Below are 19,818 nucleotides of genomic sequence, written 5' to 3'. Positions count from 1 at the left end.
CACCCACTGACAGCCGCACCACAAGTGCCTGAAACACCCACCACCCACCGCAGGCTGCCCCCCTCCCACACCAGTGCCTCCCCCTGCCTACCAGGCAGACGAGCCGGTCAACGTGCAGGCCCTCCTCCCCGTGGGCCTTGACGATGCGCACAATAAGGCAGTTCAGGAGGTTCCGTCTCTTCTCCAAGTTCCGGCCCTCTTCCCCGTCGGCGCTCAGGTGCATCTGAGGTGGGACGAGCCACACGTTGCCCCTCCGTGGTCTAGGCTCCTCACCGCCATCTCGTATCTTGAGCACCCCTGAAAGAAACGCGGGCTGCTCGGTGGGGGGGGCTCACAAGGGGCCTGATGCTGGCGTAGGCCAGATGGGCCTCTGGCCCTAACTGCGTACCTCCTGGCACATCCTTCTGCTCCTGGAGGTCCAGGGGGCCCCTTGAAGAGGTGAGGGGCCCGATCGCCTGGTTCAGCATGTCCGCAGGGAGCCCCGAAAGTGCTAACAGGCTCGCAACAGATACCACCTTAAGAGGAGAAGTAAGAAGCTCTCAGGGACTCCCCAGAGGTGGAGAGAAGCTGGAGGAGATTCGCAAGTGAGGGACGACACGAGTAAGAGTGGGGAGGAGAGGGGCCGGCCACCTTCAGGTCATTGAGACTCAGCAGCAGCCACATCTGCACGGTGGACACGTGCAGCGTCTGCTCCCCAAACTGCAACTCGGCCCGGCCCAGCCACGTCCACTGCAGACGCCTCTGTGGACCTCGCTCTGGGGCAGGGGTGGCTCCGACCTGGAGAGGCGGCAGGGGAGGGGTGGACAGGGGACAGAAAGCACCGACTGTGTGCCACCGGCCAAGCTGCGCCCTCTGACCCCAGCAAAATGCATGGTCCCGCGTGTATGGACACGGTGGCTCTACATGTGGGATTCTAGATCGTCTCCCCGGTGAACCTGACAGTCATGGGTCAGGCAGGCGCCCATCTGTGTCTCTAAACAGTGCCCGTGTTTGAGCATTTGGGGGCTTCGGGGGACACTGTCCTTGAGCTTTCTCACTCAAGGCTGGTGCTCGGCCACGAGTTACAGCTCTGCTTCAAGCTTTTAGCTGGGTTCAAGCTGGTTTGGAACTTCAGCCCTCAGCCTTTTGAGGAGCTAGGGTTCCAGGCATGAATCACCAGTGCCAAACTCATGTGCTCATGTCTTTAGGCCGACAAACCATGCAGTGAGGAAGGACCGAGGCGCTCCTCCACCTGCAGTAGCTTTAAAGGGAGGGGAAACGCCAGCTCCCACTAATCTGGGAGCTCCCGAGGGGAGCTGCCCGGTCTCCCATCGCTGCCCGGCTTGGGGATCAGCCCCTCGTGGGGAATCTGGAAGCACAGAGCCACTGCAATTGCAAACCCTTTCTAGCAGCCTCACTCAGGCAGCCTCCTGCCTCTACTTCCTGCCCCCCCCCCCCCCATTCCTGGGATCTGGCTTCTGGACACACCTCCACCCCAGTCAGATCCCAAGCTCCTCCTCTGCTCCTCATATCCCCCTCTATTCCTTCATCGTCTAAGGGAACCTTGCTCCCTAAATACCCTGCTTTTACCCATCTGGACTCCCAGCCCCAGGTCCCCATCTAGCCCCTCCACCTGGCTACTCACTTGTGTTGTAGAAGTTGGAGTATCGATTCAAAGTACCCCTTAGGTAGGAGGGCAGGCAGGTTTGGGGGTCCAGAGTGTGGCAGATGGAGTCAACAGGCCAATAGCGTGGGGACAGGACGAGTACAGACACTTCTGGCATGGCCCCTTCAGAGTAGAGGTCTTCCTCCTCCTGCCCTTCCTCCTCCTCCTCCCCTTCCTCCTCCTCCTCTTCTTCCTCCTCTCTCCGTGTCATGGCTATGGCTGCCGCCGCCCCAGCATCCTCTTCCTCTTGGCTCCCATGTTCCTGTCCATTGGCCTCATTGCCCACCTGGAGAGGCACAGAGTCCCCAAATGCCCAGGGCCACCCTGGGCCCACGCTACACATGCGTCTCCCCTTCCCTGCTTCCCTGGTACCCACCTGGCTCCTCTTCTCCGTATCCTCCAGCTTCAGGAGCTCCTGATCGAGCTGCTGGAGCTGGAAGAGGTGGAACTGGCGCTGCAGCTCCTCCGAGGTGCTCAGGCTCTGCAGCATCAGCTGGGGGAGGCGGCTGGGGAAGCAGAGGCCGATCTGCTCCAGCACGGCCCCCTCCAGCCAGCTGGAGCCCAGGCTCAGGAGCCGGTCCGCCATGTAGTGCCTGCAGCGCGCAGAGCCCAGGGCCAGGTCTCAGGGTGAGCGCAAGCACAGCACAGCCCGTCCTCTCACCCTAGAGCTCCCTAGAGCACCTTACCTGTAACCCAGACTCTCTCGTGTCCCCCCCCCAGCCCCCCTTACTCTCTGGGGTCACACTCACTGGTAATAATGCTCAAAGGTGGTGGCTATCTCTAGACCGGAGAAAATGAGGACGCTTTCCAGGCATCGTTGCAACTGTGCCAGCATCTCCATTCCCCGGGCTCCACCAGTCCGGCTGCCTTGGATCCGCTGGTCGATGCTCCGAGCAAACTGCTCGCTCACCTGGAGAGCAGAGCCGTGAGCCGGCACGTGGCGCGTGCCTCGCGAGAGCCGGCCATCGCAGAGGCGGAGGCGGGGGGACTGCAAACTCAAGAACACCGGCAACTAGAACCACTACAAGCGAACGAGCCGGCAGGAACCGTGAGAAAGCTGTAGCTATCTGGTCAGTCCTTTCTTTGGTACTAGGTATACTGCAAGCATTGGTCAGGCAGGTTACAGCTCAGTGGTGGAGCGTGAACTTAGCATGCCCAGGCTCTGCACTGGATCCTCAACAACAAAAAAAGAGAGATTGACCACAGGCTGGGGCGTAGTTCTGGTGGTAAATCACCTGCTTGGCAAACACTAAACCTGAGTTCAAATCCTAGTACCAAAAGAAAGGTTTAGTGTTTGCCGACAGTGCAGGCTAAGCACACACTCCTCCACTGAGCTGTAACCCAGCCTGACCAATACTTGCAGTATACTATTTTATAAAAGCATAAAAATTGCTTGGTACCGGTCACTTACACCTGTACTCCTAGCTACTGAGGAGGCTGAGCTCTGAGGATTACAGTTCAAAGCCAGCCTGGGCAAGAAAATCTGTGAAACGCTTATCTCCAATTAACCTCTGAAAAAGAATTGTGGTTCAAGTGGCAGAGCAATAACCTGGAGCAAAAAGAAGTTCAGGGACAGTGCCCAGGCCCTGAGTTCAAGCCCCAGGACGGGCACAAAACAAATAAACCAAAGGGAAAAGACCAGAGCAGGATAGTTGTTCGTGAAGGAACTGATAAAGTCATGCATAGTAACAGAACATATAGTAGAAAGGTATCATATGATGGTATTCTGCAGGCTACAATGTTTTCCTAATATTCAGTAACGTGCTTCTAGACGATGACTATGTCACTGACTGGAAATGGAGATGGGCCATTTGGGAGAGGCAAGCAGGGGCGAGGCCTGGGTTTGAGGGCTGGCACTTACATGGGCAGCTCTGAGGAAAGGGAGCCTTAGCAAAGCACCCGCACAGCCGTTCTTCAGAGCCAGCAAAAAGGCCGCTCGCGGTCCAAACAGCTCCGAGCTGGACTTCTGCAGGTTATAAAAGCGCTCGCAGTAGCGTGGCACAAAGTCATCGTCCTGCCAGTGGGAGCCGAGGAAGCTGTTCACCTGGAAGGGACGGGCGTGCGGACGGGCACGCGCGTGAAGAGGCGCTCCAGCCACCATGGCCGCCCCCAGCCGCCCCGCTCACCCCCACCTTCTCCTCCACCACAGCCTGCCAACAGCGGGTCAGGTTTCTCATGATGCTGCTCGGCAGGCCCCGGGTAGCCAAGGAGCTCCAGTCGTGGCTTCTGTTTCTGCCCTCTGTGGAGGCAGAGAAAAGAGAGGCAGGGAAAGTATGGCGGCCTTAAGTCAGGTGCCAGCTCGTCCCTGCAATCCCCCGCTGCTCAGGAGGCTGAGCTCTTCAGCTTGTGGTTTGGAAGTAGCCAGGGCAGGAAAGTCTGAGACTCTCATCTCCCGCTGACCATCACAAAGCCCCAGTGGAACTGTGACTCCGAAGGTAACATGCCAGCTTCGAGCGACCGCAGGCCAGGGACAGGGCTCGGGCCCTAAGTTCAAAAGGTGCGTCCGCTCCTCCTGACCCCGGGCTCCTCCGTCCTCCGCGGGAGGAGGAGGTGGACTGAAGTGCGGGAACGCCTGCGTGAGCGCGAGCCCAGGGAGAAGGCGAGGACCCGCCCGCACTTACTGGGCCGCGGCGTGGCCGCCACGGGGGGCGCCGTCTCGCAGGGCTCCACGTGCACCAGCAGGTGGGTGAGGCGGCGCACCTTGGCGGAGAAGGCGGCCGCGCGGCTCTGCGGGTTGTGGGCGGTCTCCCGACACTCCACGTACTGGTCGAGGAGCCAGCCCAGCGGGCTGACGCCATCCTCATCTGCAGGGTGAGGAAAACAAGCCGGGGGGGGACCTGAGACGAGTGAAGGGGTTGATTCGTCTCTTTCAGAGAAGAGCTAGACTTAGTGGCATGGGGGGAGCCCTGCGCTGAGGAGAGAGGGGAACTGGGGCGAGCCCAGGGCCAGGAGCAGGGTTCGGATGTTTCTGGAGAAGCCCAGTAGCGGGGCCAGGTGGCGGTGGTTACCAGGAGAGGTGACGTTCTGCACCAGGGGGCTGACCAGGGCCTCCCAGCAGGTCTTGCCCAGTGCTTGCGCGGCTTCTTCGTCAGGGAGGAAGAGATCGGCAAAGTTCTGCTCCTGGCGCAGAGCCCCATTGAGTCTGAGCCAAAAGAACGGAGGAGGAGCAAGGTGTCCAGACTCACGGGTTGAGGTGCTCAGTGCCCGCCTCGCCGATCCCCGCACCCGTACCCAGCGTGTCGGAAGAGCCCTGGGCGGGCTGCTTTACCTCACTCCCAGCTTGTGGGGAGGTTCATCCTCCCCACCCCGGAGCCCGTCAAAGCCCCGCCGTCGCACTTCCTGCCCCGGCCACCTGGGGTAACAGCCTTCCACGCAGCCTGGCACGCGGGTCCCACCCACCTGGTGCTCAGGTGCAGGAGGCTCCTGCGGTCCTCGGCTATGTCCTGGCTCCAGGCCTGCGAGCGCACCATGTAGAAGAGGCGCGTGTGGCGGCACAGCTGCTCCCGGAACACCGGCCAGAAAGTGGACTTAGGGCCCAGGACCTCCAAACCCCGAATGCGCGTGTCGATGCCGCCCTGTAGCACACACACAGGCCTGTTTTCAGTTGCCCACACCCTCCGCAGGATGGGCTGGGGCCGCCTCTGCTTTTGAGCTTCATCCCTGGAGCTGCCTAAGACAAGATACGTAACAGGGTCGGGGCTCAGAGCTGAGACAAGGCTTAGTGACAGAGCGCCAGCCTAGACCGCATGAGGCCCGGGGGGGGGGGGGTGATCCACAGCAAAAAAAACACAAAAATCACACACACACACACACACACACACACACACACACACGCGCGCCGCGCTGGGCGCTGGTGGCTCATGCTTATAATCCTAGTCAGGAGGATTATGGGTTTGAAGCCAGCCCGGACAGGAAAGTCTATGAGACTCTTTACCTCTAATCACCAAAAAGCAAGAAGTGGTAGGATGCTAGCCTTGGGGACGAAAGCTCAGGGACAGTACCCGGGCCCCGAGTTCAACACCGAGGACCGAGGCACAAGAAAATGGAGGCCCCATACCCAGCAGCCAAAGCGCCCCCTCCGGCCCCACCTGCTGGCAGCGCTTTATGCGGATCTGGATGACGGGCCAGAAGCGAGCGAGGTTCTCCAGGAGGACCACGCGGCTGGCACCGGGCAGCACGTTCACCTGGGAAGGGACGGAAGAGGACGGGAGGGTCAGCCTCAGCCCCCGAGGTCCTCCCTCCTCCACTCCTAGGACGTAAGGCTCCTGACGAGGGGCCCCTCCTTCGGCCGCTCAGGCTGTCCCACCCGTGGGAGGCGGTCCTGAGGGGGGTGGGCTCCTTACCGAGTTGAGCTCCGTGTGGAGCGTGCTGGCGCTGTCCCCGCCATACACCACCACCCGGGCTGGCATGTAGCTCGCGTCCTCACGGGCCACCAGCAGAGTCAGCTTCCTGCGAGTGGGGGAGGAGAAGCCACGGGAGCTGGCACCTGTCATATCCACGCAGACAGAGCCCAGGGGACTCGGGCCAAAGACGGAGGGGTGACGCTGCACAGGGAAGTCACGAGCGCAGGCACGGAAGCGGTTTACCTGACTGGGACGCCGCGGCGCATGTGCAAGGTGATGTGGTGAGACCCCGCGCCGCCCTTGGACTCCCAGTAAGTCCTGGGGTTGCGGTCTGTCAGCTTGCAGGCACGGTGCGGGTTGGAAGACACCTCCACTTTCTCCCAGCACTTGTCTTTCAACTCCATATTGGAGCCTAGAGGTGAGCAGGAAGGAGCAGAGGTCGTAAGGGTATAAAGGAAACGGCACCAGAGGCTCAACCTTTAATTCTACTCAGGAGGCAGAGATGTGAGGATCTTGGTTGGAAGCCAATCCGGGCTGATAAGTCCAACAGACTATTTGTGGGTGTGTGAGATGGTACTGGTGCTTGAACTCAAGACCTTGCGGGTGTCCCTTAGATTTTTCACTCAAGGCTGGTGCTCTACCACTTGAGCCACACCTCCACTTTCAACTTTCTGGTGGTTAACTGGAGATAAGAGTCTCTTGGGGGGCTGGGGATATGGCCTAGTGGCAAGAGTACTTGCCTTGTATACATGAGGCCCTGGGTTTGATTCTCCAGCACCACATATACAGAAAACGGCCAGAAGGGGCGCTGTGGCTTAAGTGGCAGAGTGCTAGCTTTGAGCAAAAAGAAGCCAGGGACAGCACTCAGGCCCTGAGTCCAAGCCCCAGGACTGGCCAAAAAAAAAAAAAAAGTCTCTTTGACTTTCCTGTCTAGGCTGGTTTTGAACTGCTATCCTCAGATCTCAACCTCCTGAGTAACTTGGGTTACAGGTGTGAGACTCCCAAGACTTCCATGATTCATCACCCAAAAGCCCCAATACTGATACACACACACACACACACACAAAAAAAAAAAAGCCAGTAAAAAGGAGATGGCGCAGGTGTGGGGTGCTGGGCGGCTGGGCAGGTCGAACCTTGGCATAGGTATCTGAGGAACACATCAAAAAGAGGGATCTTGATGGGCCGGTGGGTTCGTCTGTGGTCTTGGATCTGCCCCAGCACCGTCTGCAGTGGCAACATCCGAGGAAGTACGGGGCTGAGAGAGGAACATGGAGACGGAGGAAAGGCCCAGCAGCAGGGGGAGGCGGAGGGGGCGGGACTGTCCCCAGGCTCCCCGGAGTCAGTGGACACACCCCTCCCCCACCACTGTTCCGGCCCGAGTGCTTCCTTGCCATTGCCCTCCCCCCCTGACCTGGATGCAGCCACCCAGGATGTTGGTGGTGAGCTTCCGGTAGAGGTGGGCATGCTTCTCACACTTGAACACCATGTCCCGGAGCTCCTGAGCCATCTCCAGCTTCCCCAGGTGCTTTTCCAGGGCCTTGGAGATGGCATCTCGGGCCCCGAGCTGGTTCAGCACCACCGCGTAGTCCCTGCTCACGGAGGTCAGGTGGTGGAGGAAGAGGATCAGTTCCTGAAGCACCTGGGAAGGGCGTGGGGGGGGGGGTAGTGACTAAGGGGCGGGCATGGGCTAAAGGACAGGGAGAGTAGTACATACCGACGACGGTGGGCTGAGTGCTAGGGTGCTGCAGTGAGCAAGACAGTGAGGAAGCAAAAGGTCGGGGGTGGGCACACACGAGAGCCAGGTGCGGTTAGAAAGCCCCAAGGGAAGAACCAAGGGACCCTCTGCCACTGCGGGATTCTTGGCTACTGGATATATTGAGAAGACGCGCAAAGAATCACGTGAGTCGTCCCGTTCGGGCTGACCTGTCCCAAGGGTGTTCCGAGGGGACTCAGAGGGACCGGATTTTTGGGTGGACCCCAAACTACCGACCAAAGGTGTGGAGGCCCACTGGCCTCCTGGAGAGTCACCTGTGCCCAGGCCCTTCTGTCCCGCTCACAGGGGATTCTGGCCCGTGATGGTCCCCTCCCCTCTCCCCCTCCCCCACTTCATTCCCCATCCTCCAAAAGGCAAAAAAAAAGCCCTGGGGCTCTAATTCATAGTTGCACAAGAAAACATAAGACACAATAACTACTAATACAGTGGTAACTACTAAAAGGTGGAGGTTATTGAGAAACCAGAAATCAGGTGGAGTACAAATTCCCCATGGATACCTTGTTAAGAGTGTTTCGATTTGTGAACCATGTATTACCTATTTAAAAAGATAAAATTTTGATTTAAAAGCAAACCCTTCAACCAAGAGCCCAGAGGCTCTGTCGAGCCCTCTAAGCCACGCTCACGAGCTGCGCCTCATGGGAGGCGGGCCTTGTGTCTCCCCCCCTCCCAGGATCTCCCTGAAACAGGGCCAGGGTACCTCTCGGTCAGTGTTGGGGGACCGCAGGCAGACCATGCAGGCCTCCATGGCTTCGTGCCACGGAAGGAGCAGCGCCTCGGGGAAGTCCACCAGCTGCGTTAGGATTCTGGAGGGCGAGAGGGGGGAAAGGGGAGCTGTGCAGCCGGCCCGGGGTCCTCTGGGCCCGGGCCTTAGCCCTCCCCGGGGCCGGTGCCCGTACCTCAGCGCGGCCAGGTGCAGGGGCTTGTGGGTGCTGGCGGGAGTGTCCAGGCTCTGCATGAGGGCGAGGAAAGGCTGGGGCTGCCGCTGGAGCTGCAGCAAGCACGGCTTGACCTCGCTCTCCCGGCAGCCCTCGGCGCTGAGGGCCCGCTCCAGAGCCACCAGGACATTCCCAGCGGGACCCAGACTCTCCACCAGAGGCTGCAGGGCAGGGCTGGGCCTCCCAGGGGCTTCTTTCTCTACAGGAAGACGGGCATTGAAAGATTAGCCATTAGTAGTGATGCCAAGGTTCAAAAAGGATAAACTGATACTTTTTTCTAATTTCTCCTAAAAATAATTTTAATTTTATTTATTTGTTTATTAGTTGAACACAAATTTTTTGACAAGGTGTTGTGCAAAAAGGAATTTTAATTTTTTTTCTTTGGATGCTAGCATAAATTTTCCAAAAACATCAACAACAACAAAAAAACCTCTTTTGGAGGCTGAGCACTGGTGGCTCATACCTGTAATCCTAGCTACTCAGGAGGTAAAGATCTGAGGATTAAGGTTCAAAACCAGGCAGAAAAGTCCTTAAGACACTTATCTCTAGTTTGAGCAGCAAAAAGTTGGAAGTAGAGGCATGGCTGGGTCGAGGGCCAGCTTTGAGCAAAAATTGTAAGCAAGAGCATGAGGCCCTGAGTTCAAGCCTCAGTACCAGCACACAAATTTCTGCTGGGCAGGGTACTGAGGGCTCATGCCTGTAATCCTAGGTACTCAGGAGGCTGAGCTCTGAGGATCAAAGTTCAAACCTGGCCAAGGAAGAAACTCTGTAAGGCTCTTATCTCCAGTTAACCACTAGGAAATTGGAAGCAGCACTGAGGTTCAAAGTGGCAGAGTACTAGCCTTAAGCAAAAAGCTCAGGGACAATGCCTAGGCCTGAGTTCAAGCCCCAGGACCACCACATAAAACAAAAATCTATCGGAATGTTCTGACTTTTATACCCATTATTATTATTATTTTTTTTTTTGCTAGTCCTGGGGCTTGAACTCAGGGCCTGAGCACTGTCCCTGGCTTCTTTTTGCTCAAGGCTAGCAGTCTACCACTTGAGCCACAGCGCCACTTCTGGCTTTTTCTATATATGTGGTGCTGAGGAATCGAACTCAAGACCTCATGTGTATGAGGGCAAGCACTCTACCCCTAGGCCACATTCCTAGCCCCTATACCCATTATTCTTTCATTTTATTTTGACCCGAGCCTCACTATGTTGCCCAGGCTGGTCTAGAATTCCTGGGCTCAAGTAGTCTCCTACTTCATTCAGTCTCCCAAGTAGCTGGAACTACAAACACACAGCTTTCCTCCTTTACACTCCAAGTGCTGGATCTTTGCTAAAGCATCATCTCTCCTGGTCAGCAGGGTTTCCCCTGCTTCTTAAACACCTGCAGAGAGGCAGGCCTGCTCAGCACCTACCTTCCACTTTGTCAGTGTCTTCAGATTTCGGAGGCGGGGCTTGGGCTCCCAGGAGGGTTGGGTAGGCAGGTGGCCTTGCCAGGGCCTCAGGCCCATACCTCCTGTATATCCGGCAGTTGAACAGGTCCCTGAGGGCACTGTCGTCAAGCCGCCGTGGCAGAGCTACCAGCAGCTCCTGAGCCAACTCAATGGGCACAGCCAGTTCAGGCAGGATCTCTTCATTCAGGACGTGCTATCAGGAAGAAGGCCTGGTCACAGGTAGGATTGGGGGAAACCTCTCTTCATGCCCATCCTCCACTCCGAACCGCTCATGGCTGGCCCCTCCCACACTGACACTTGCACCTCTGAACATGCTAGACCCCTCTTCAGCAGCTCCGCCCTCAGAGTCTCATCAGCGCCTTGCAAGTGCCCGTGGTAACCCAGCCCTGGTGGTGCCCGGGGCTTGGGAGTCTACCTCCCCGTCCATGTTGTCCTGCAGGAGCTGGACAACCTCCTGGCGCCCAGAGCTCTCCAGCTTCCGGATGAAAAAGAGGAGCTCCCACCACTCGGCCTGGGTCAGGTGTTCGCTCTCCTCCGCGTCCTCTTCCTCAGGCTGCACATAGGGCACCGCGTAGAGCTCCAGCATGGGCTTCCAGTGCCAGGAAGGCAGGGCTGTAGAAAGCATCGCCAGGCCTGTCGCTGCCCACCTGGCGGGATGACTGCCCCTCCCCATCCCGGCGGCCCCCCGCTTCCTCCCGGCAATCACCTCCACCCAGAGCTCCGCTGACCACCGCCCCGTGGTACTCGTCAGACTCGATCCTCTGCTCCACGTCCTCCTCAAAGCCCAGGATTTCCAGCATGTGCCAGTGCACCCAGTAGGTGCGGCCCGTCGACTCCCAGAACACCTAAAGGACAGGGGGAACACGGGAGGGAAGGGGAAGACTGGCTATGCCCCCGTGCCAAGGACAGCCCGTGGGGTGACCTCCCTGGGCAGGTTTGAAAGACGTCCAAAAAGCCTATGGAAAACACGTACCCACGCTCAAAGGATCCCTGGCTCCTCCGGGATGTGCTGGGCTCTGCCTCTCCTTACAGCCTACCCTCCAGGGCCCACGCTTCCATCTGGCCTCAAGCACCCAAGGCCCCAATCCTGACCTCGCAGGACACTTCTTTTGCTGTTAGTTGGTTGGTTGGGGGGGGGTGGTGTTGAACCTGGCACTGTCCCTGAGCTCCTTTGCTCAAGACTAGCGCTCTACCAACTTTGAGCCACAGCGACACTTCCAGTTTTTGAGCAGTTTGTTGGAAATAAGAGTCTCACGGGGTCTTTTCTGCCTGGGCTGGCTTTGAACCATAATCCTCCTATCTCAGCCTTCTGAGTAGCTAGAATTACAGGCGTGAGCCTCCAGCACCCAGCCTTTGTGGGACTCTTAACTATACTACTTTCTTCCTGGGTCTGAGCCTCCTACACCCTGATATTCTGCACTTTCCAAATGGTGACCTTGCTGGGAATTTGCCCCTGGGGTGACCCCCAGGTTCCCACTGTATAGAAGGCTCGGGCGACGCCTCCCCAAAGCCCCAGCGCTGTTCCCTCACCTGCACTGGGGGCACGCCATTGTTGCTCTGCCGGAATTCACCCTCGTCTCCAGCACTGATTTCCTCAAAGTTCTCCAGCATCCGCACTCTCATCCCCGGCTGCAGCGTGTCGCGCACATACAAAGCGTAGGTATTGCTGCTTGCAAACTCGGTGGGAGGACGAAACCGCCTAGACCGCCTGAAGTAGCGCTGGGCCTGGGAGGGTGGGGCCCCTGGGCTGGCACCTTCCGCCCGAGGCTGGAAGATGGAATAGGGGGCCTTTGTTGGGCTTCCTGCTCGGCTGGAGGCCCAGTCCCAGCGCATGGCCTGGACCAGCTCTGAGATCAGGGTGCCCATGGCCATGCTGAAGTCCAGCTCCAGTCGACCCCTCTCCGCACTCAGTTCTTCGGGAGCAGAGTTGTTCTGGGCTCCTGGCTCCCCGGTATTGCCATTCAGCTGATCCAGGAGGGAGGTGACATACAAGAAGTGTTTCACCAGGGAGAAGAGCAGCCTTCCCGGGAGCTGTGGAAGTCAAGGCATCTCAGCGTCAGCCCCTTTCCTTACTGCTCTGGTGGGTGTAAAGCCCGGCCCTTAGCTCTGGGTCAGTTCCCCTACCCCATTCCCACACACGATACCTGTGGCAGCTGGACGCCCTCGAAAGACATGGGATGCTCGGAGAGAGTGGCCTGTGCAAACAGGGCGAGCAGGGCACAGCGGCTGTCAAAATCCAGGTGTTTCTCAATGGCCTCTTGCTGACTCAGGGACAGAAGGATCTGGGTCCGGGTCCCTGTAACCCACACCCCAGTCAGTCCCTGCTCTCTGCCCTCGTTCTTTCAAGACATCTCTCCTAGACTCTGTGCCATTCTTTCACCATCACTCAGTGGGAATAACATATTTGTTGATCTGCTTCAAAAGCCAAAATTTACTAACTTATTCATACACACACATGCATACGCGCACACACACAATCTGCAATAAACTCTACACTTCCTTTGCACAGAAAGCCAGCTCGTTAATAGAAGGTTCTTGAAGATCCCGACTGTCCTTTCTGCAGACAGGCTCCCACCTCGTAACCCCCCGCCCACCTCTTACACACTCTACAAGAAAGGCAATAGAATCATTTACGTACTGATGAGGTCAGAGGCTCCCGCCACCGTGTCCTGTGTGTCCCTGAGCTGACCCAGCCCCTCTCTGGCTCTCCCTTCCTCCCCAAGCGGGCCCTCACCGGCATCATGGGAGGACAGGGCTTGTATCATCCGGCCTGCGCTCCAGCGAACCTGGTAATCCGGACTGCTCAGCATGTGCATGAGCAAGTCCAAGACCCTCGGGTCTTTGAAGACCCAGGTGAGGGGCTCGATGCTGGCATAGGCGCTGAGCACATGGACAGTGTGAAGCAGAGGAGCCGGAGGCATGGTGCCTACATACTCCTCCAGCTGCCGCAGGGCCCTCTGAATCAGGGACTTCACGTCTGTTTCCATCTCCCCCAGCACAGCTTTGTCCAGGGCCCCGGCCTCTGCTGCGTTGTCCTGGGAAGGCCCGATGACCTGGCCATCTTCACCTAGCATCTTGTGGCAGTTGGCATAGATCTCGTCATCAGACATCCACAGCAGGATGTGCTCGGCCTTGCAGTCCACCTGACTGGGGTCCCCATCGTCTCCACGCCTGAGGATGAGCCAGCGGATCTGGTATTCCGGGTGTCCATCATGGCCCACCCGCTGTCGGATCAGCTCATCAGGATAGGCATGCAAGCCGGGCCCCAGGGGCACCCTGAATTCCCTGTAGCGGAGTTCCCCTACCATCCTGGCACCTGGGGCAACAACAAGGGTAAGAGAATAGGCAAGCTAGAGTGAGAGAGGAGGTCGGGAAATCAAGGAGACCCAGGAGTTGGGGAAGCAAATGTGGCAACAGCTGTTGAGCTGGGTGGGGAGAAGCTGGGCCCCAAGTCACATACTACTACAACTACTACTAACAGGGCCAGGCAGAGGAACTTCATAGTGGTTGTTCTCATATTAAAATTTGGGGGCCAAAAGGAGGGTCTCCAAGGTCTGCAGCTCGGAATGGGTTGATCTGGAGCGCTAGGGGGCCCAGGTAGTTAGCCTTGGCTGTTGGGAGGTGACTCTCAAAGCCTCGAGGCGCGCAGCAGGGGCAGCAGCTCTGGGCAGAGATGTGTGCGAAGGGAAGGGAAGGGAAGGCCGAGGCGATGTTTCGGGGTTGGGGAGGAAGATCCAGTGTGTGGGGAAGGGTGCTCTGTCTCAAAACTGAAGTCCTGGGGCTTCCGAGTGGCAGGACAAGCGAGCCAGAGAACTCATGGTGGAGTGGGAATGCCAGGCGCGTCGGAGCGGGAGGAGGGGGTGGGGAGCCGCTGGAGCTGGGGGGCGCGGGGTGACTCCGCAAGGCCGGGGAGAGGGTGCACAGGAGACCCAGTGGGTGCAGGGCGCGCGGCCGGGGGAGCCCGGGAAGCCCTGGGCGGGCGCCGCGGGCTAGGATGGGGGTGGGGGGCTAGGCCCGACGAGGGAGAACCCCGAGGCGGGCGCGGCGGGAAAGGGGATGCGAGGCCCGGGAGCGCGGGGTAGGGGCAGGGGGCCGCGGCGGGGCTCTGGCCACCTCAGAAGTCGGCCGGGGTCCGGGCGCGGGGCCTGTCCTCCGCACAGCGAGGGCCGCGCTGCGACTCGGGCGATGGCGGCGAGCGGGCGCAGGCTCGGGCCCCGCCAGGGCCCCCGAGGGTCGAGGCCGGGGCGGGCGGGGGCGGGCCTCGCGGGGCGGGCGGGGGCGTGGCCCGGGCCCCGGCCCGAGCGCCCCAGCGTCCCCGGGTGCCCCAGCGCGGCGGGCGGGGCGGGGTCTGGCCCCGGTGCCCGCCCCCCCCCCCAGGCGCCCGCGCGCATGCGGGGCGGGGCCGCGAGTGCCACGGCGGCGGGGCCGGCGCGGGGCCGCCCCTTCCTCTTCCCCTTCCTCCCGCCCCTGCCTCCGGAAGTGCCTGGGTTTTCCCGGAGCCAGGCCGGCTCGGCGCCCCCCTTCCCCGGGCGCGCGTCTGCTTCGGCCGAGTCTGTCTGCCCGCTCCACAGAACAGGCAGAGCCAGTAACGGGCGCGGATGGGCGCACTTTATTAAGAGTCCGCGGGCACTAGCCCTGGGCTGCAGCAGAGGGCAGTTTCACGTAACTCTTCATGGGGGGCAGCGGCCGAATCTTTCGGCCCGCCCAGCCGCCCTTCCGGTGCCACAGCCCGCTGTTAGGCCGCTTGCCCAGCCAGCGGTTCCGACCCGCTTTGCCAATCACGCGCTTGTCATGATCCACGTTGGATACGCGGCCTACCGTTGCTATGCACGTATCGAGCACCTAAAGGAGAAAGGGGACGAGGATGCACTGGGGGGCGGGGCAGGGAGAAGGGGTTCCTATGTTGACAATACAACGCTGGGAGCCTTCTCATCCTCAGTGAGCCGAGGGAGAGGAGAGGGAGAGCCGGATGTACTGATATTGAACCCAAGCGTGGGGTTCCTTGGTAGAAACTGGGTCGAAAAGAGGTGTTTCTGCTTTAAGCAGCTTGGTCACCGGTGACACAGGACAAGTGCAGCAGGACCCCCCTCTCCCCCTCCAAGCTACATTCCAAGATTCTCATACCTGCATCTGCCTCTTGGAGGGCAGCTGGATAATGGCTGTCCCATTCACCTTCCGGAGCAGCACACCACAAGTCCCTGGGGAAGGGAGAAGCAGCTTTGCCACGCTCCACAGGGGGGCACACCCCACTGTCCTTGCTCTGCCCCTTAGGAGCAGACACCACTGAGAAGGCTGTGTATACAATACCTTAGGTCAAACCCCCCGGCATTATTCATCCTTGTACTTACTCCTTTTTTGACCCCAGTACTGATGGGGTATTTTGTTCTTTGTGCCAGTTCTGGGGCTTTAACTCTGGGCCTGAGTGACATCCCTGAGCTTTTGTGCTCAAGGCTAGCACTCTACCACTTGAGCTACAGCTCCACTTCCAGCTTTTTGGTGGTTAGTTGGAGAAGAGAGTCTCACAGACTTTCTTGCCTGAGCTGGCTTCAAACTATGATCTCAACCTACTGAGTAGGGATTACAGGTGTGAGCCACCAGTGCCCAGCAGTTCTAAGGTTTGAACACAGGGTTTTGCATTTGCTTAGTTTGCTCTGCCACTTGAGCTATGCATATCTCCAGTTTAGCTTTTTTCAAGTTATTTTGGAGTCTCTAGAGTTTTTCTGCCCAGACTGGCTTGGAACCTTGATCCTCCAAGACTCAGCCTCCCGAGTGGCTAGGGTTATACATATGAGCCACTGTCCCCTGGCCCATATTCCTGTTTTACCCTTTTTTACTCTACTAGTGGACTAGATGTAGACCTATGGGTCCAAAGAGTTGTGACTTCAGTACTCCTTAGTGTTCCAGATGATGGGACCTGGGTAGTAGACCCTTTTCCCATACCTGCAGCTCGGATATACTGCGCCCCTCGGCCTGGCTCACTTTCCACATTGTTGATGAGAGTACCCACGGGCAGAGCCCCCAGAGGATGTGCATCGCCTTCCTGAGCAGCAACTGAAAGACAGAATTTCATCAGCACTAGAACCTCTGAACCCCCCAGCCCACGCATCTGGTAACCATCTCTTACCTGCCATTCGGCCTATGTGGTTTGAATTCAGGATTGTATCCCCCACCTTCATGTTTTCTGTGGCAATGATCCAGCGTTTCCGGCTACCCCCAGCAACCAGAGCTATGTCTGCTGACCTGTTCAGGATGGTGGATAAGGAAGTAGACCCTCAAGAAAGTACCTTGTTTGGGAATTTACACAAGCAATCTCATACCACACCATCATCATCCCCGGTTCAAAACTTGCCTACAGGGATCATAGCGGACTACAATAACCTTCTCCTCAAAGGGTTCTGGCTTGGTCTCCTTCTGTGGCCGGAAACGCAGAAAGTCAATCATGCGATAACACTGCTTGTGGCCTCCACCAATACCATGTACTCGGATGCGGCCTACAATCAAGACAGAGACAAGGTTCAGGTCAGACCATTCAAATTCCCAGCACTGGGAAGAGACTTGTTCAGGGAGTAGTGTTTCCCAACATTATGGCACATAGAGAAAATGATAAAGGGCTGGGTATGTCTCCGTGCTGAGGCTTGGGGTCTGATCCCCAGTAGTGGGGAAGAAAAAGAAAATGAAAAAAAAAATTTCATAAGCTGGGCATTGGTAGCTCACACCTGTAATCCTAGCTACTCATGAGGCTGAGATCTGAGGGTTGCGGTTCAAAGCCAGCACAGGCAGGAAACTCTGTGAGCCTCATATCTCCAATTAACCACCAGAAAATCAGAAGTGGCATGGTGACTCAAGTGATAGAGCACTAGTCTTGAGCTGAAGAGCTCAGGGACAGTGCCCAGGCCCAGAGTTCAAGCCCCACAACCGACCAAAAATAAAAAAAAAATCATGATTGGGAAAGATGGTGGGGCAACACATATATGGATCTTGATTAAAAAAAAAAAAAAAAAACAGAACCCTTCCAGCACTCAGGAGGTGGAGATGGGAGGATTATGAGTTTTGAGGCCAGCTTGGGTTCCACAGTAAGACTCTGACTCAAAATAAATAAATAAATAAATAAATAAACAAATACCAGGTGCCAGTGGCTTACACCTGCAATTCTAGCTGCTCAGGAAGCTGAGATCTGAGAATTGAGATTTGAAGCAAGCCTGGGCAGAAAAGTCCAGTTGATTCTATATGTAATTAGCTGTCCAAAAAAGCTGAACTGAAAGTATGGCCTAAGCGGTAGAGTGCCAGCTGCGAAGGAAAAGCAGAGTGAGATTGCAAGGCCCTGGGGCCAGCACACAAAACAAAACACAAGGTCTCCGATGTTGTGCAGAGGAATTGTCTTTGTAGCAAGGGCCGAAATCTAATGTTCAGAATCACAAGAAAAAAATCAGTAAATTCTTTTTTTTTTTTTTGCCGGTCCTGGGGCTTGGACTCAGGGCCTGAGCACTGTCCCTGGCTTCTTTTTGCTCAAGGCTAGCACTCTACCACTTGAGCCACAGCGCCACCTCTGGCCATTTTCTATATATGTGGTGCTGAGGAATCGAACCTAGGGCTTCATGTATGGGAGGCAAGCACTCTTGACACTAGGCCATATTCCCAGCCCTGGTAAATTCTTTTCAAATTGCTGAATTCAGTAAGTTTTCAAAGAGCCTAAATTATACTCAAGTAATTTCAACAGTTATAGATTTTTGGACAGGTATGAAGGTTGTGTGTTACTTTTTATTTCACTCTAGTTTTAATGGTGTCCTAAACACACACAAAGAATTCCTTAATATGTTTTTTAATTATATGCCTGTCACTTTTCAAAGTATGTTATTATCCACATCTATGGTCCTAGCATGTTCTTTTCCTTTACTACTTAAGACCTGGGGCTCTTTCTCTCACCTGTGTGGTCTCGACCTCCAGACTTCCTCATCTTCACTGGTTTAGTGGTGTAAGTAGTACGACTCTTCCAGGACACAAACTTGGCACTAAGCCTTGCAGAAGTAAGCACTGGACGGCAAGGGAGCAACATCGAGGCAGATGGCAGTTGGAGGAAGGCATTACTCATCACCTAAGAATAAAAAGAAATCTCTCAGGCTGCCAGGGACTCAGGCTTATAATCCTAACTCTTCAGGAGGCTGAGATCGTAGGATCTTGGTTCAAAGCCAGCCCAGGGAGTTAAGTCAATAAGACTTTTATTTCCAATTAATCAGCAAAAATCCAGAAATAGAGGTGTGGTTCAAGTGGTGGAGTGAAAAAGCTAAAGGATAGTGCCAGGCCCTGAATTCAAGTACCAGTACCAAAATAAAATAAAAAAAAAAAAACCCAAACAAACAAAAACTCTCTCACTTGAAAGCTAACTGAAAGGGAAGCATCAGAGAACCAAAAGAGGGCACAGACCACCGTTAGCTTGTAATCTACCTTCTTCTGGAAGTGTTCTGGACCAGCTGCCCAAAACCTCCACCCTTCCCAGCTTGCCCAAATAAATACAAGTGTTGAATGTTTATCCAGGTGTATGCGTGTTGATTACCTCTCTTGATTCGATCCTCTCACCTTTGAGGCATGTTTGCAATGTCTCCCCTTGGTCATCCCCCAAATGTGACTTATGCTCTCCTTCTCCAAAAGGCATCTCTTTCCCTAATAATTCCCATTTCCAGAGTTGGTAACTTCCACACATCCACATATCACGATTAGCACTAACGCCTTTTGCCCTCTACAGTATGGTTCCAGGAGTTTCCCATACAGGAATGGAGGGGTGTGATTTTTGTCTTGCTCTTTGTATTGCCAGGATTTCATAGAGTAGGTTGGCCTGCCAAACTGCCATCCTCAGCTTGAGAAATCTAAAGAAGCAAGACTGAGTTTGCGGTGACTCAACAGTTGCACACATTGGACCTGAGGATATCTTCTCCTGAGATCTTTACCTCCTGGCATCTGGCCCTGCCTGCATTCTCTAATTTCAGGAGTAACTCATACTTGTAGGGGTCATAATGGCTAAGAAGCATGGGCTCTGGGGAAGACGCTCTAGCTTAGTGGTTCATGACGCAGGCCCTGAGTTGAATCCCCAGCATACACACGCACACATACACCCACAGGTTCTGAAGCCAAACTGACATTAGATTACCAGTCAGTTTATTCACCTGTGAAACGGATATAACCACCTACTAGTGTTTGAAAGGAGCTCATTTGAAACGCCTATTAATAATACCTTGCATTGCAATCGTAATCGCGGACAATGCTGATACTGCCACTTGAACACCTTGTGGTCTGCAAATGCATTTGTACACCAATATCTCGTGCGAGGACTCTCGCCCGGCCAGAGATCTACACCAGGAGGGACGGACTGCTGGCTTGCTCCACTCCCCACCCCTGACCGCCCTCGCTTCAGGAATCAGGCTCCTTTCTGGGAAAGGCGGATTACCTGGGCTGCAGGGAGCACATTCGGGACGGGGGCGGAAGGAGCGGAGGGCGCCAGGCTCAGAGAGCCCAGGGCGCGGGTCAGAGCCCGCAGGGCCATGGGGTGTACCGGCTGCTCGCGCTTCGGCGCGCCTTCTCCTTTCCCTTTCCCCGGGCGGCCTGGCGCTCCGAGAGGACGTCATCGCTCCGGTCGCCGTCGCGGTCCAAAGCCGTAGAAGGAGGCCGCCCCCTTCCTTCCCTA

General features: G+C 56.5%; 2 protein-coding genes across 3 annotated transcripts; both read right to left on the bottom strand.

The window, feature by feature from the left end:
* Nucleotides 1–397: 397 nt before the first annotated feature.
* Nucleotides 398–14,403, bottom strand: Cul7 (cullin 7). Of its 2 annotated transcripts, none has more exons than XM_048347743.1 (24): nt 14,256–14,403; nt 12,781–13,458; nt 12,287–12,438; nt 11,673–12,173; nt 10,849–10,987; nt 10,558–10,754; nt 10,104–10,335; nt 8,659–8,896; nt 8,460–8,565; nt 7,400–7,627; nt 7,122–7,212; nt 6,232–6,400; nt 5,989–6,094; nt 5,734–5,829; nt 5,045–5,220; nt 4,654–4,787; nt 4,267–4,449; nt 3,778–3,884; nt 3,507–3,689; nt 2,395–2,555; nt 2,022–2,238; nt 1,625–1,931; nt 631–777; nt 398–515 (listed from the first exon to the last, which is right to left on the bottom strand). In XM_048347743.1, exons 2-23 carry the CDS (start codon nt 13,448–13,450, stop codon nt 638–640), a joined length of 4,533 nt encoding a protein of 1,510 aa, XP_048203700.1. In that variant the 5' UTR covers nt 13,451–13,458; nt 14,256–14,403; the 3' UTR covers nt 398–515; nt 631–637. The 2 variants fall into 2 exon arrangements, with proteins under 2 accessions (XP_048203700.1, XP_048203701.1); XM_048347744.1 differs by having other exon boundaries at nt 12,877–13,458.
* A 331-nt stretch (nt 14,404–14,734) lies between these two features.
* Nucleotides 14,735–19,766, bottom strand: Mrpl2 (mitochondrial ribosomal protein L2). Its single transcript, XM_048347742.1, has 7 exons — nt 19,582–19,766; nt 18,066–18,234; nt 16,492–16,633; nt 16,267–16,382; nt 16,083–16,193; nt 15,267–15,340; nt 14,735–14,984 (listed from the first exon to the last, which is right to left on the bottom strand). Exons 1-7 carry the CDS (start codon nt 19,675–19,677, stop codon nt 14,772–14,774), a joined length of 921 nt encoding a protein of 306 aa, XP_048203699.1. The 5' UTR covers nt 19,678–19,766; the 3' UTR covers nt 14,735–14,771.
* Between the last annotated feature and the right edge of the window lie 52 nt (nt 19,767–19,818).

The sequence above is a fragment of the Perognathus longimembris genome, chromosome 6 (genome assembly GCF_023159225.1).
Source record: "Perognathus longimembris pacificus isolate PPM17 chromosome 6, ASM2315922v1, whole genome shotgun sequence".
Lineage (NCBI taxonomy): Eukaryota > Metazoa > Chordata > Mammalia > Rodentia > Heteromyidae > Perognathus > Perognathus longimembris.
This window is presented reverse-complemented; position numbering and strand designations above follow the sequence as displayed.

Coding starts and splice junctions, on each gene's coding strand:
- Cul7 (XM_048347743.1), bottom strand. CDS start 13,450: ATGGTAGGGGAACTCCGCTACAGGGAATTCAGGGTGCCCCTGGGGCCC. Junction 12,174..12,286: donor AGGGCGTCCAGCTGCCACAG/GTATCGTGTGTG, acceptor TGACTTCCACAG/CTCCCGGGAAGGCTGCTCTT. Junction 8,566..8,658: donor CTGCACCTGGCCGCGCTGAG/GTACGGGCACCG, acceptor CTCGCCCTCCAG/AATCCTAACGCAGCTGGTGG.
- Mrpl2 (XM_048347742.1), bottom strand. CDS start 19,677: ATGGCCCTGCGGGCTCTGACCCGCGCCCTGGGCTCTCTGAGCCTGGCG. Junction 16,194..16,266: donor CCACATAGGCCGAATGGCAG/GTAAGAGATGGT, acceptor TCTGTCTTTCAG/TTGCTGCTCAGGAAGGCGAT. Junction 14,985..15,266: donor CCTCCAAGAGGCAGATGCAG/GTATGAGAATCT, acceptor TTTCTCCTTTAG/GTGCTCGATACGTGCATAGC.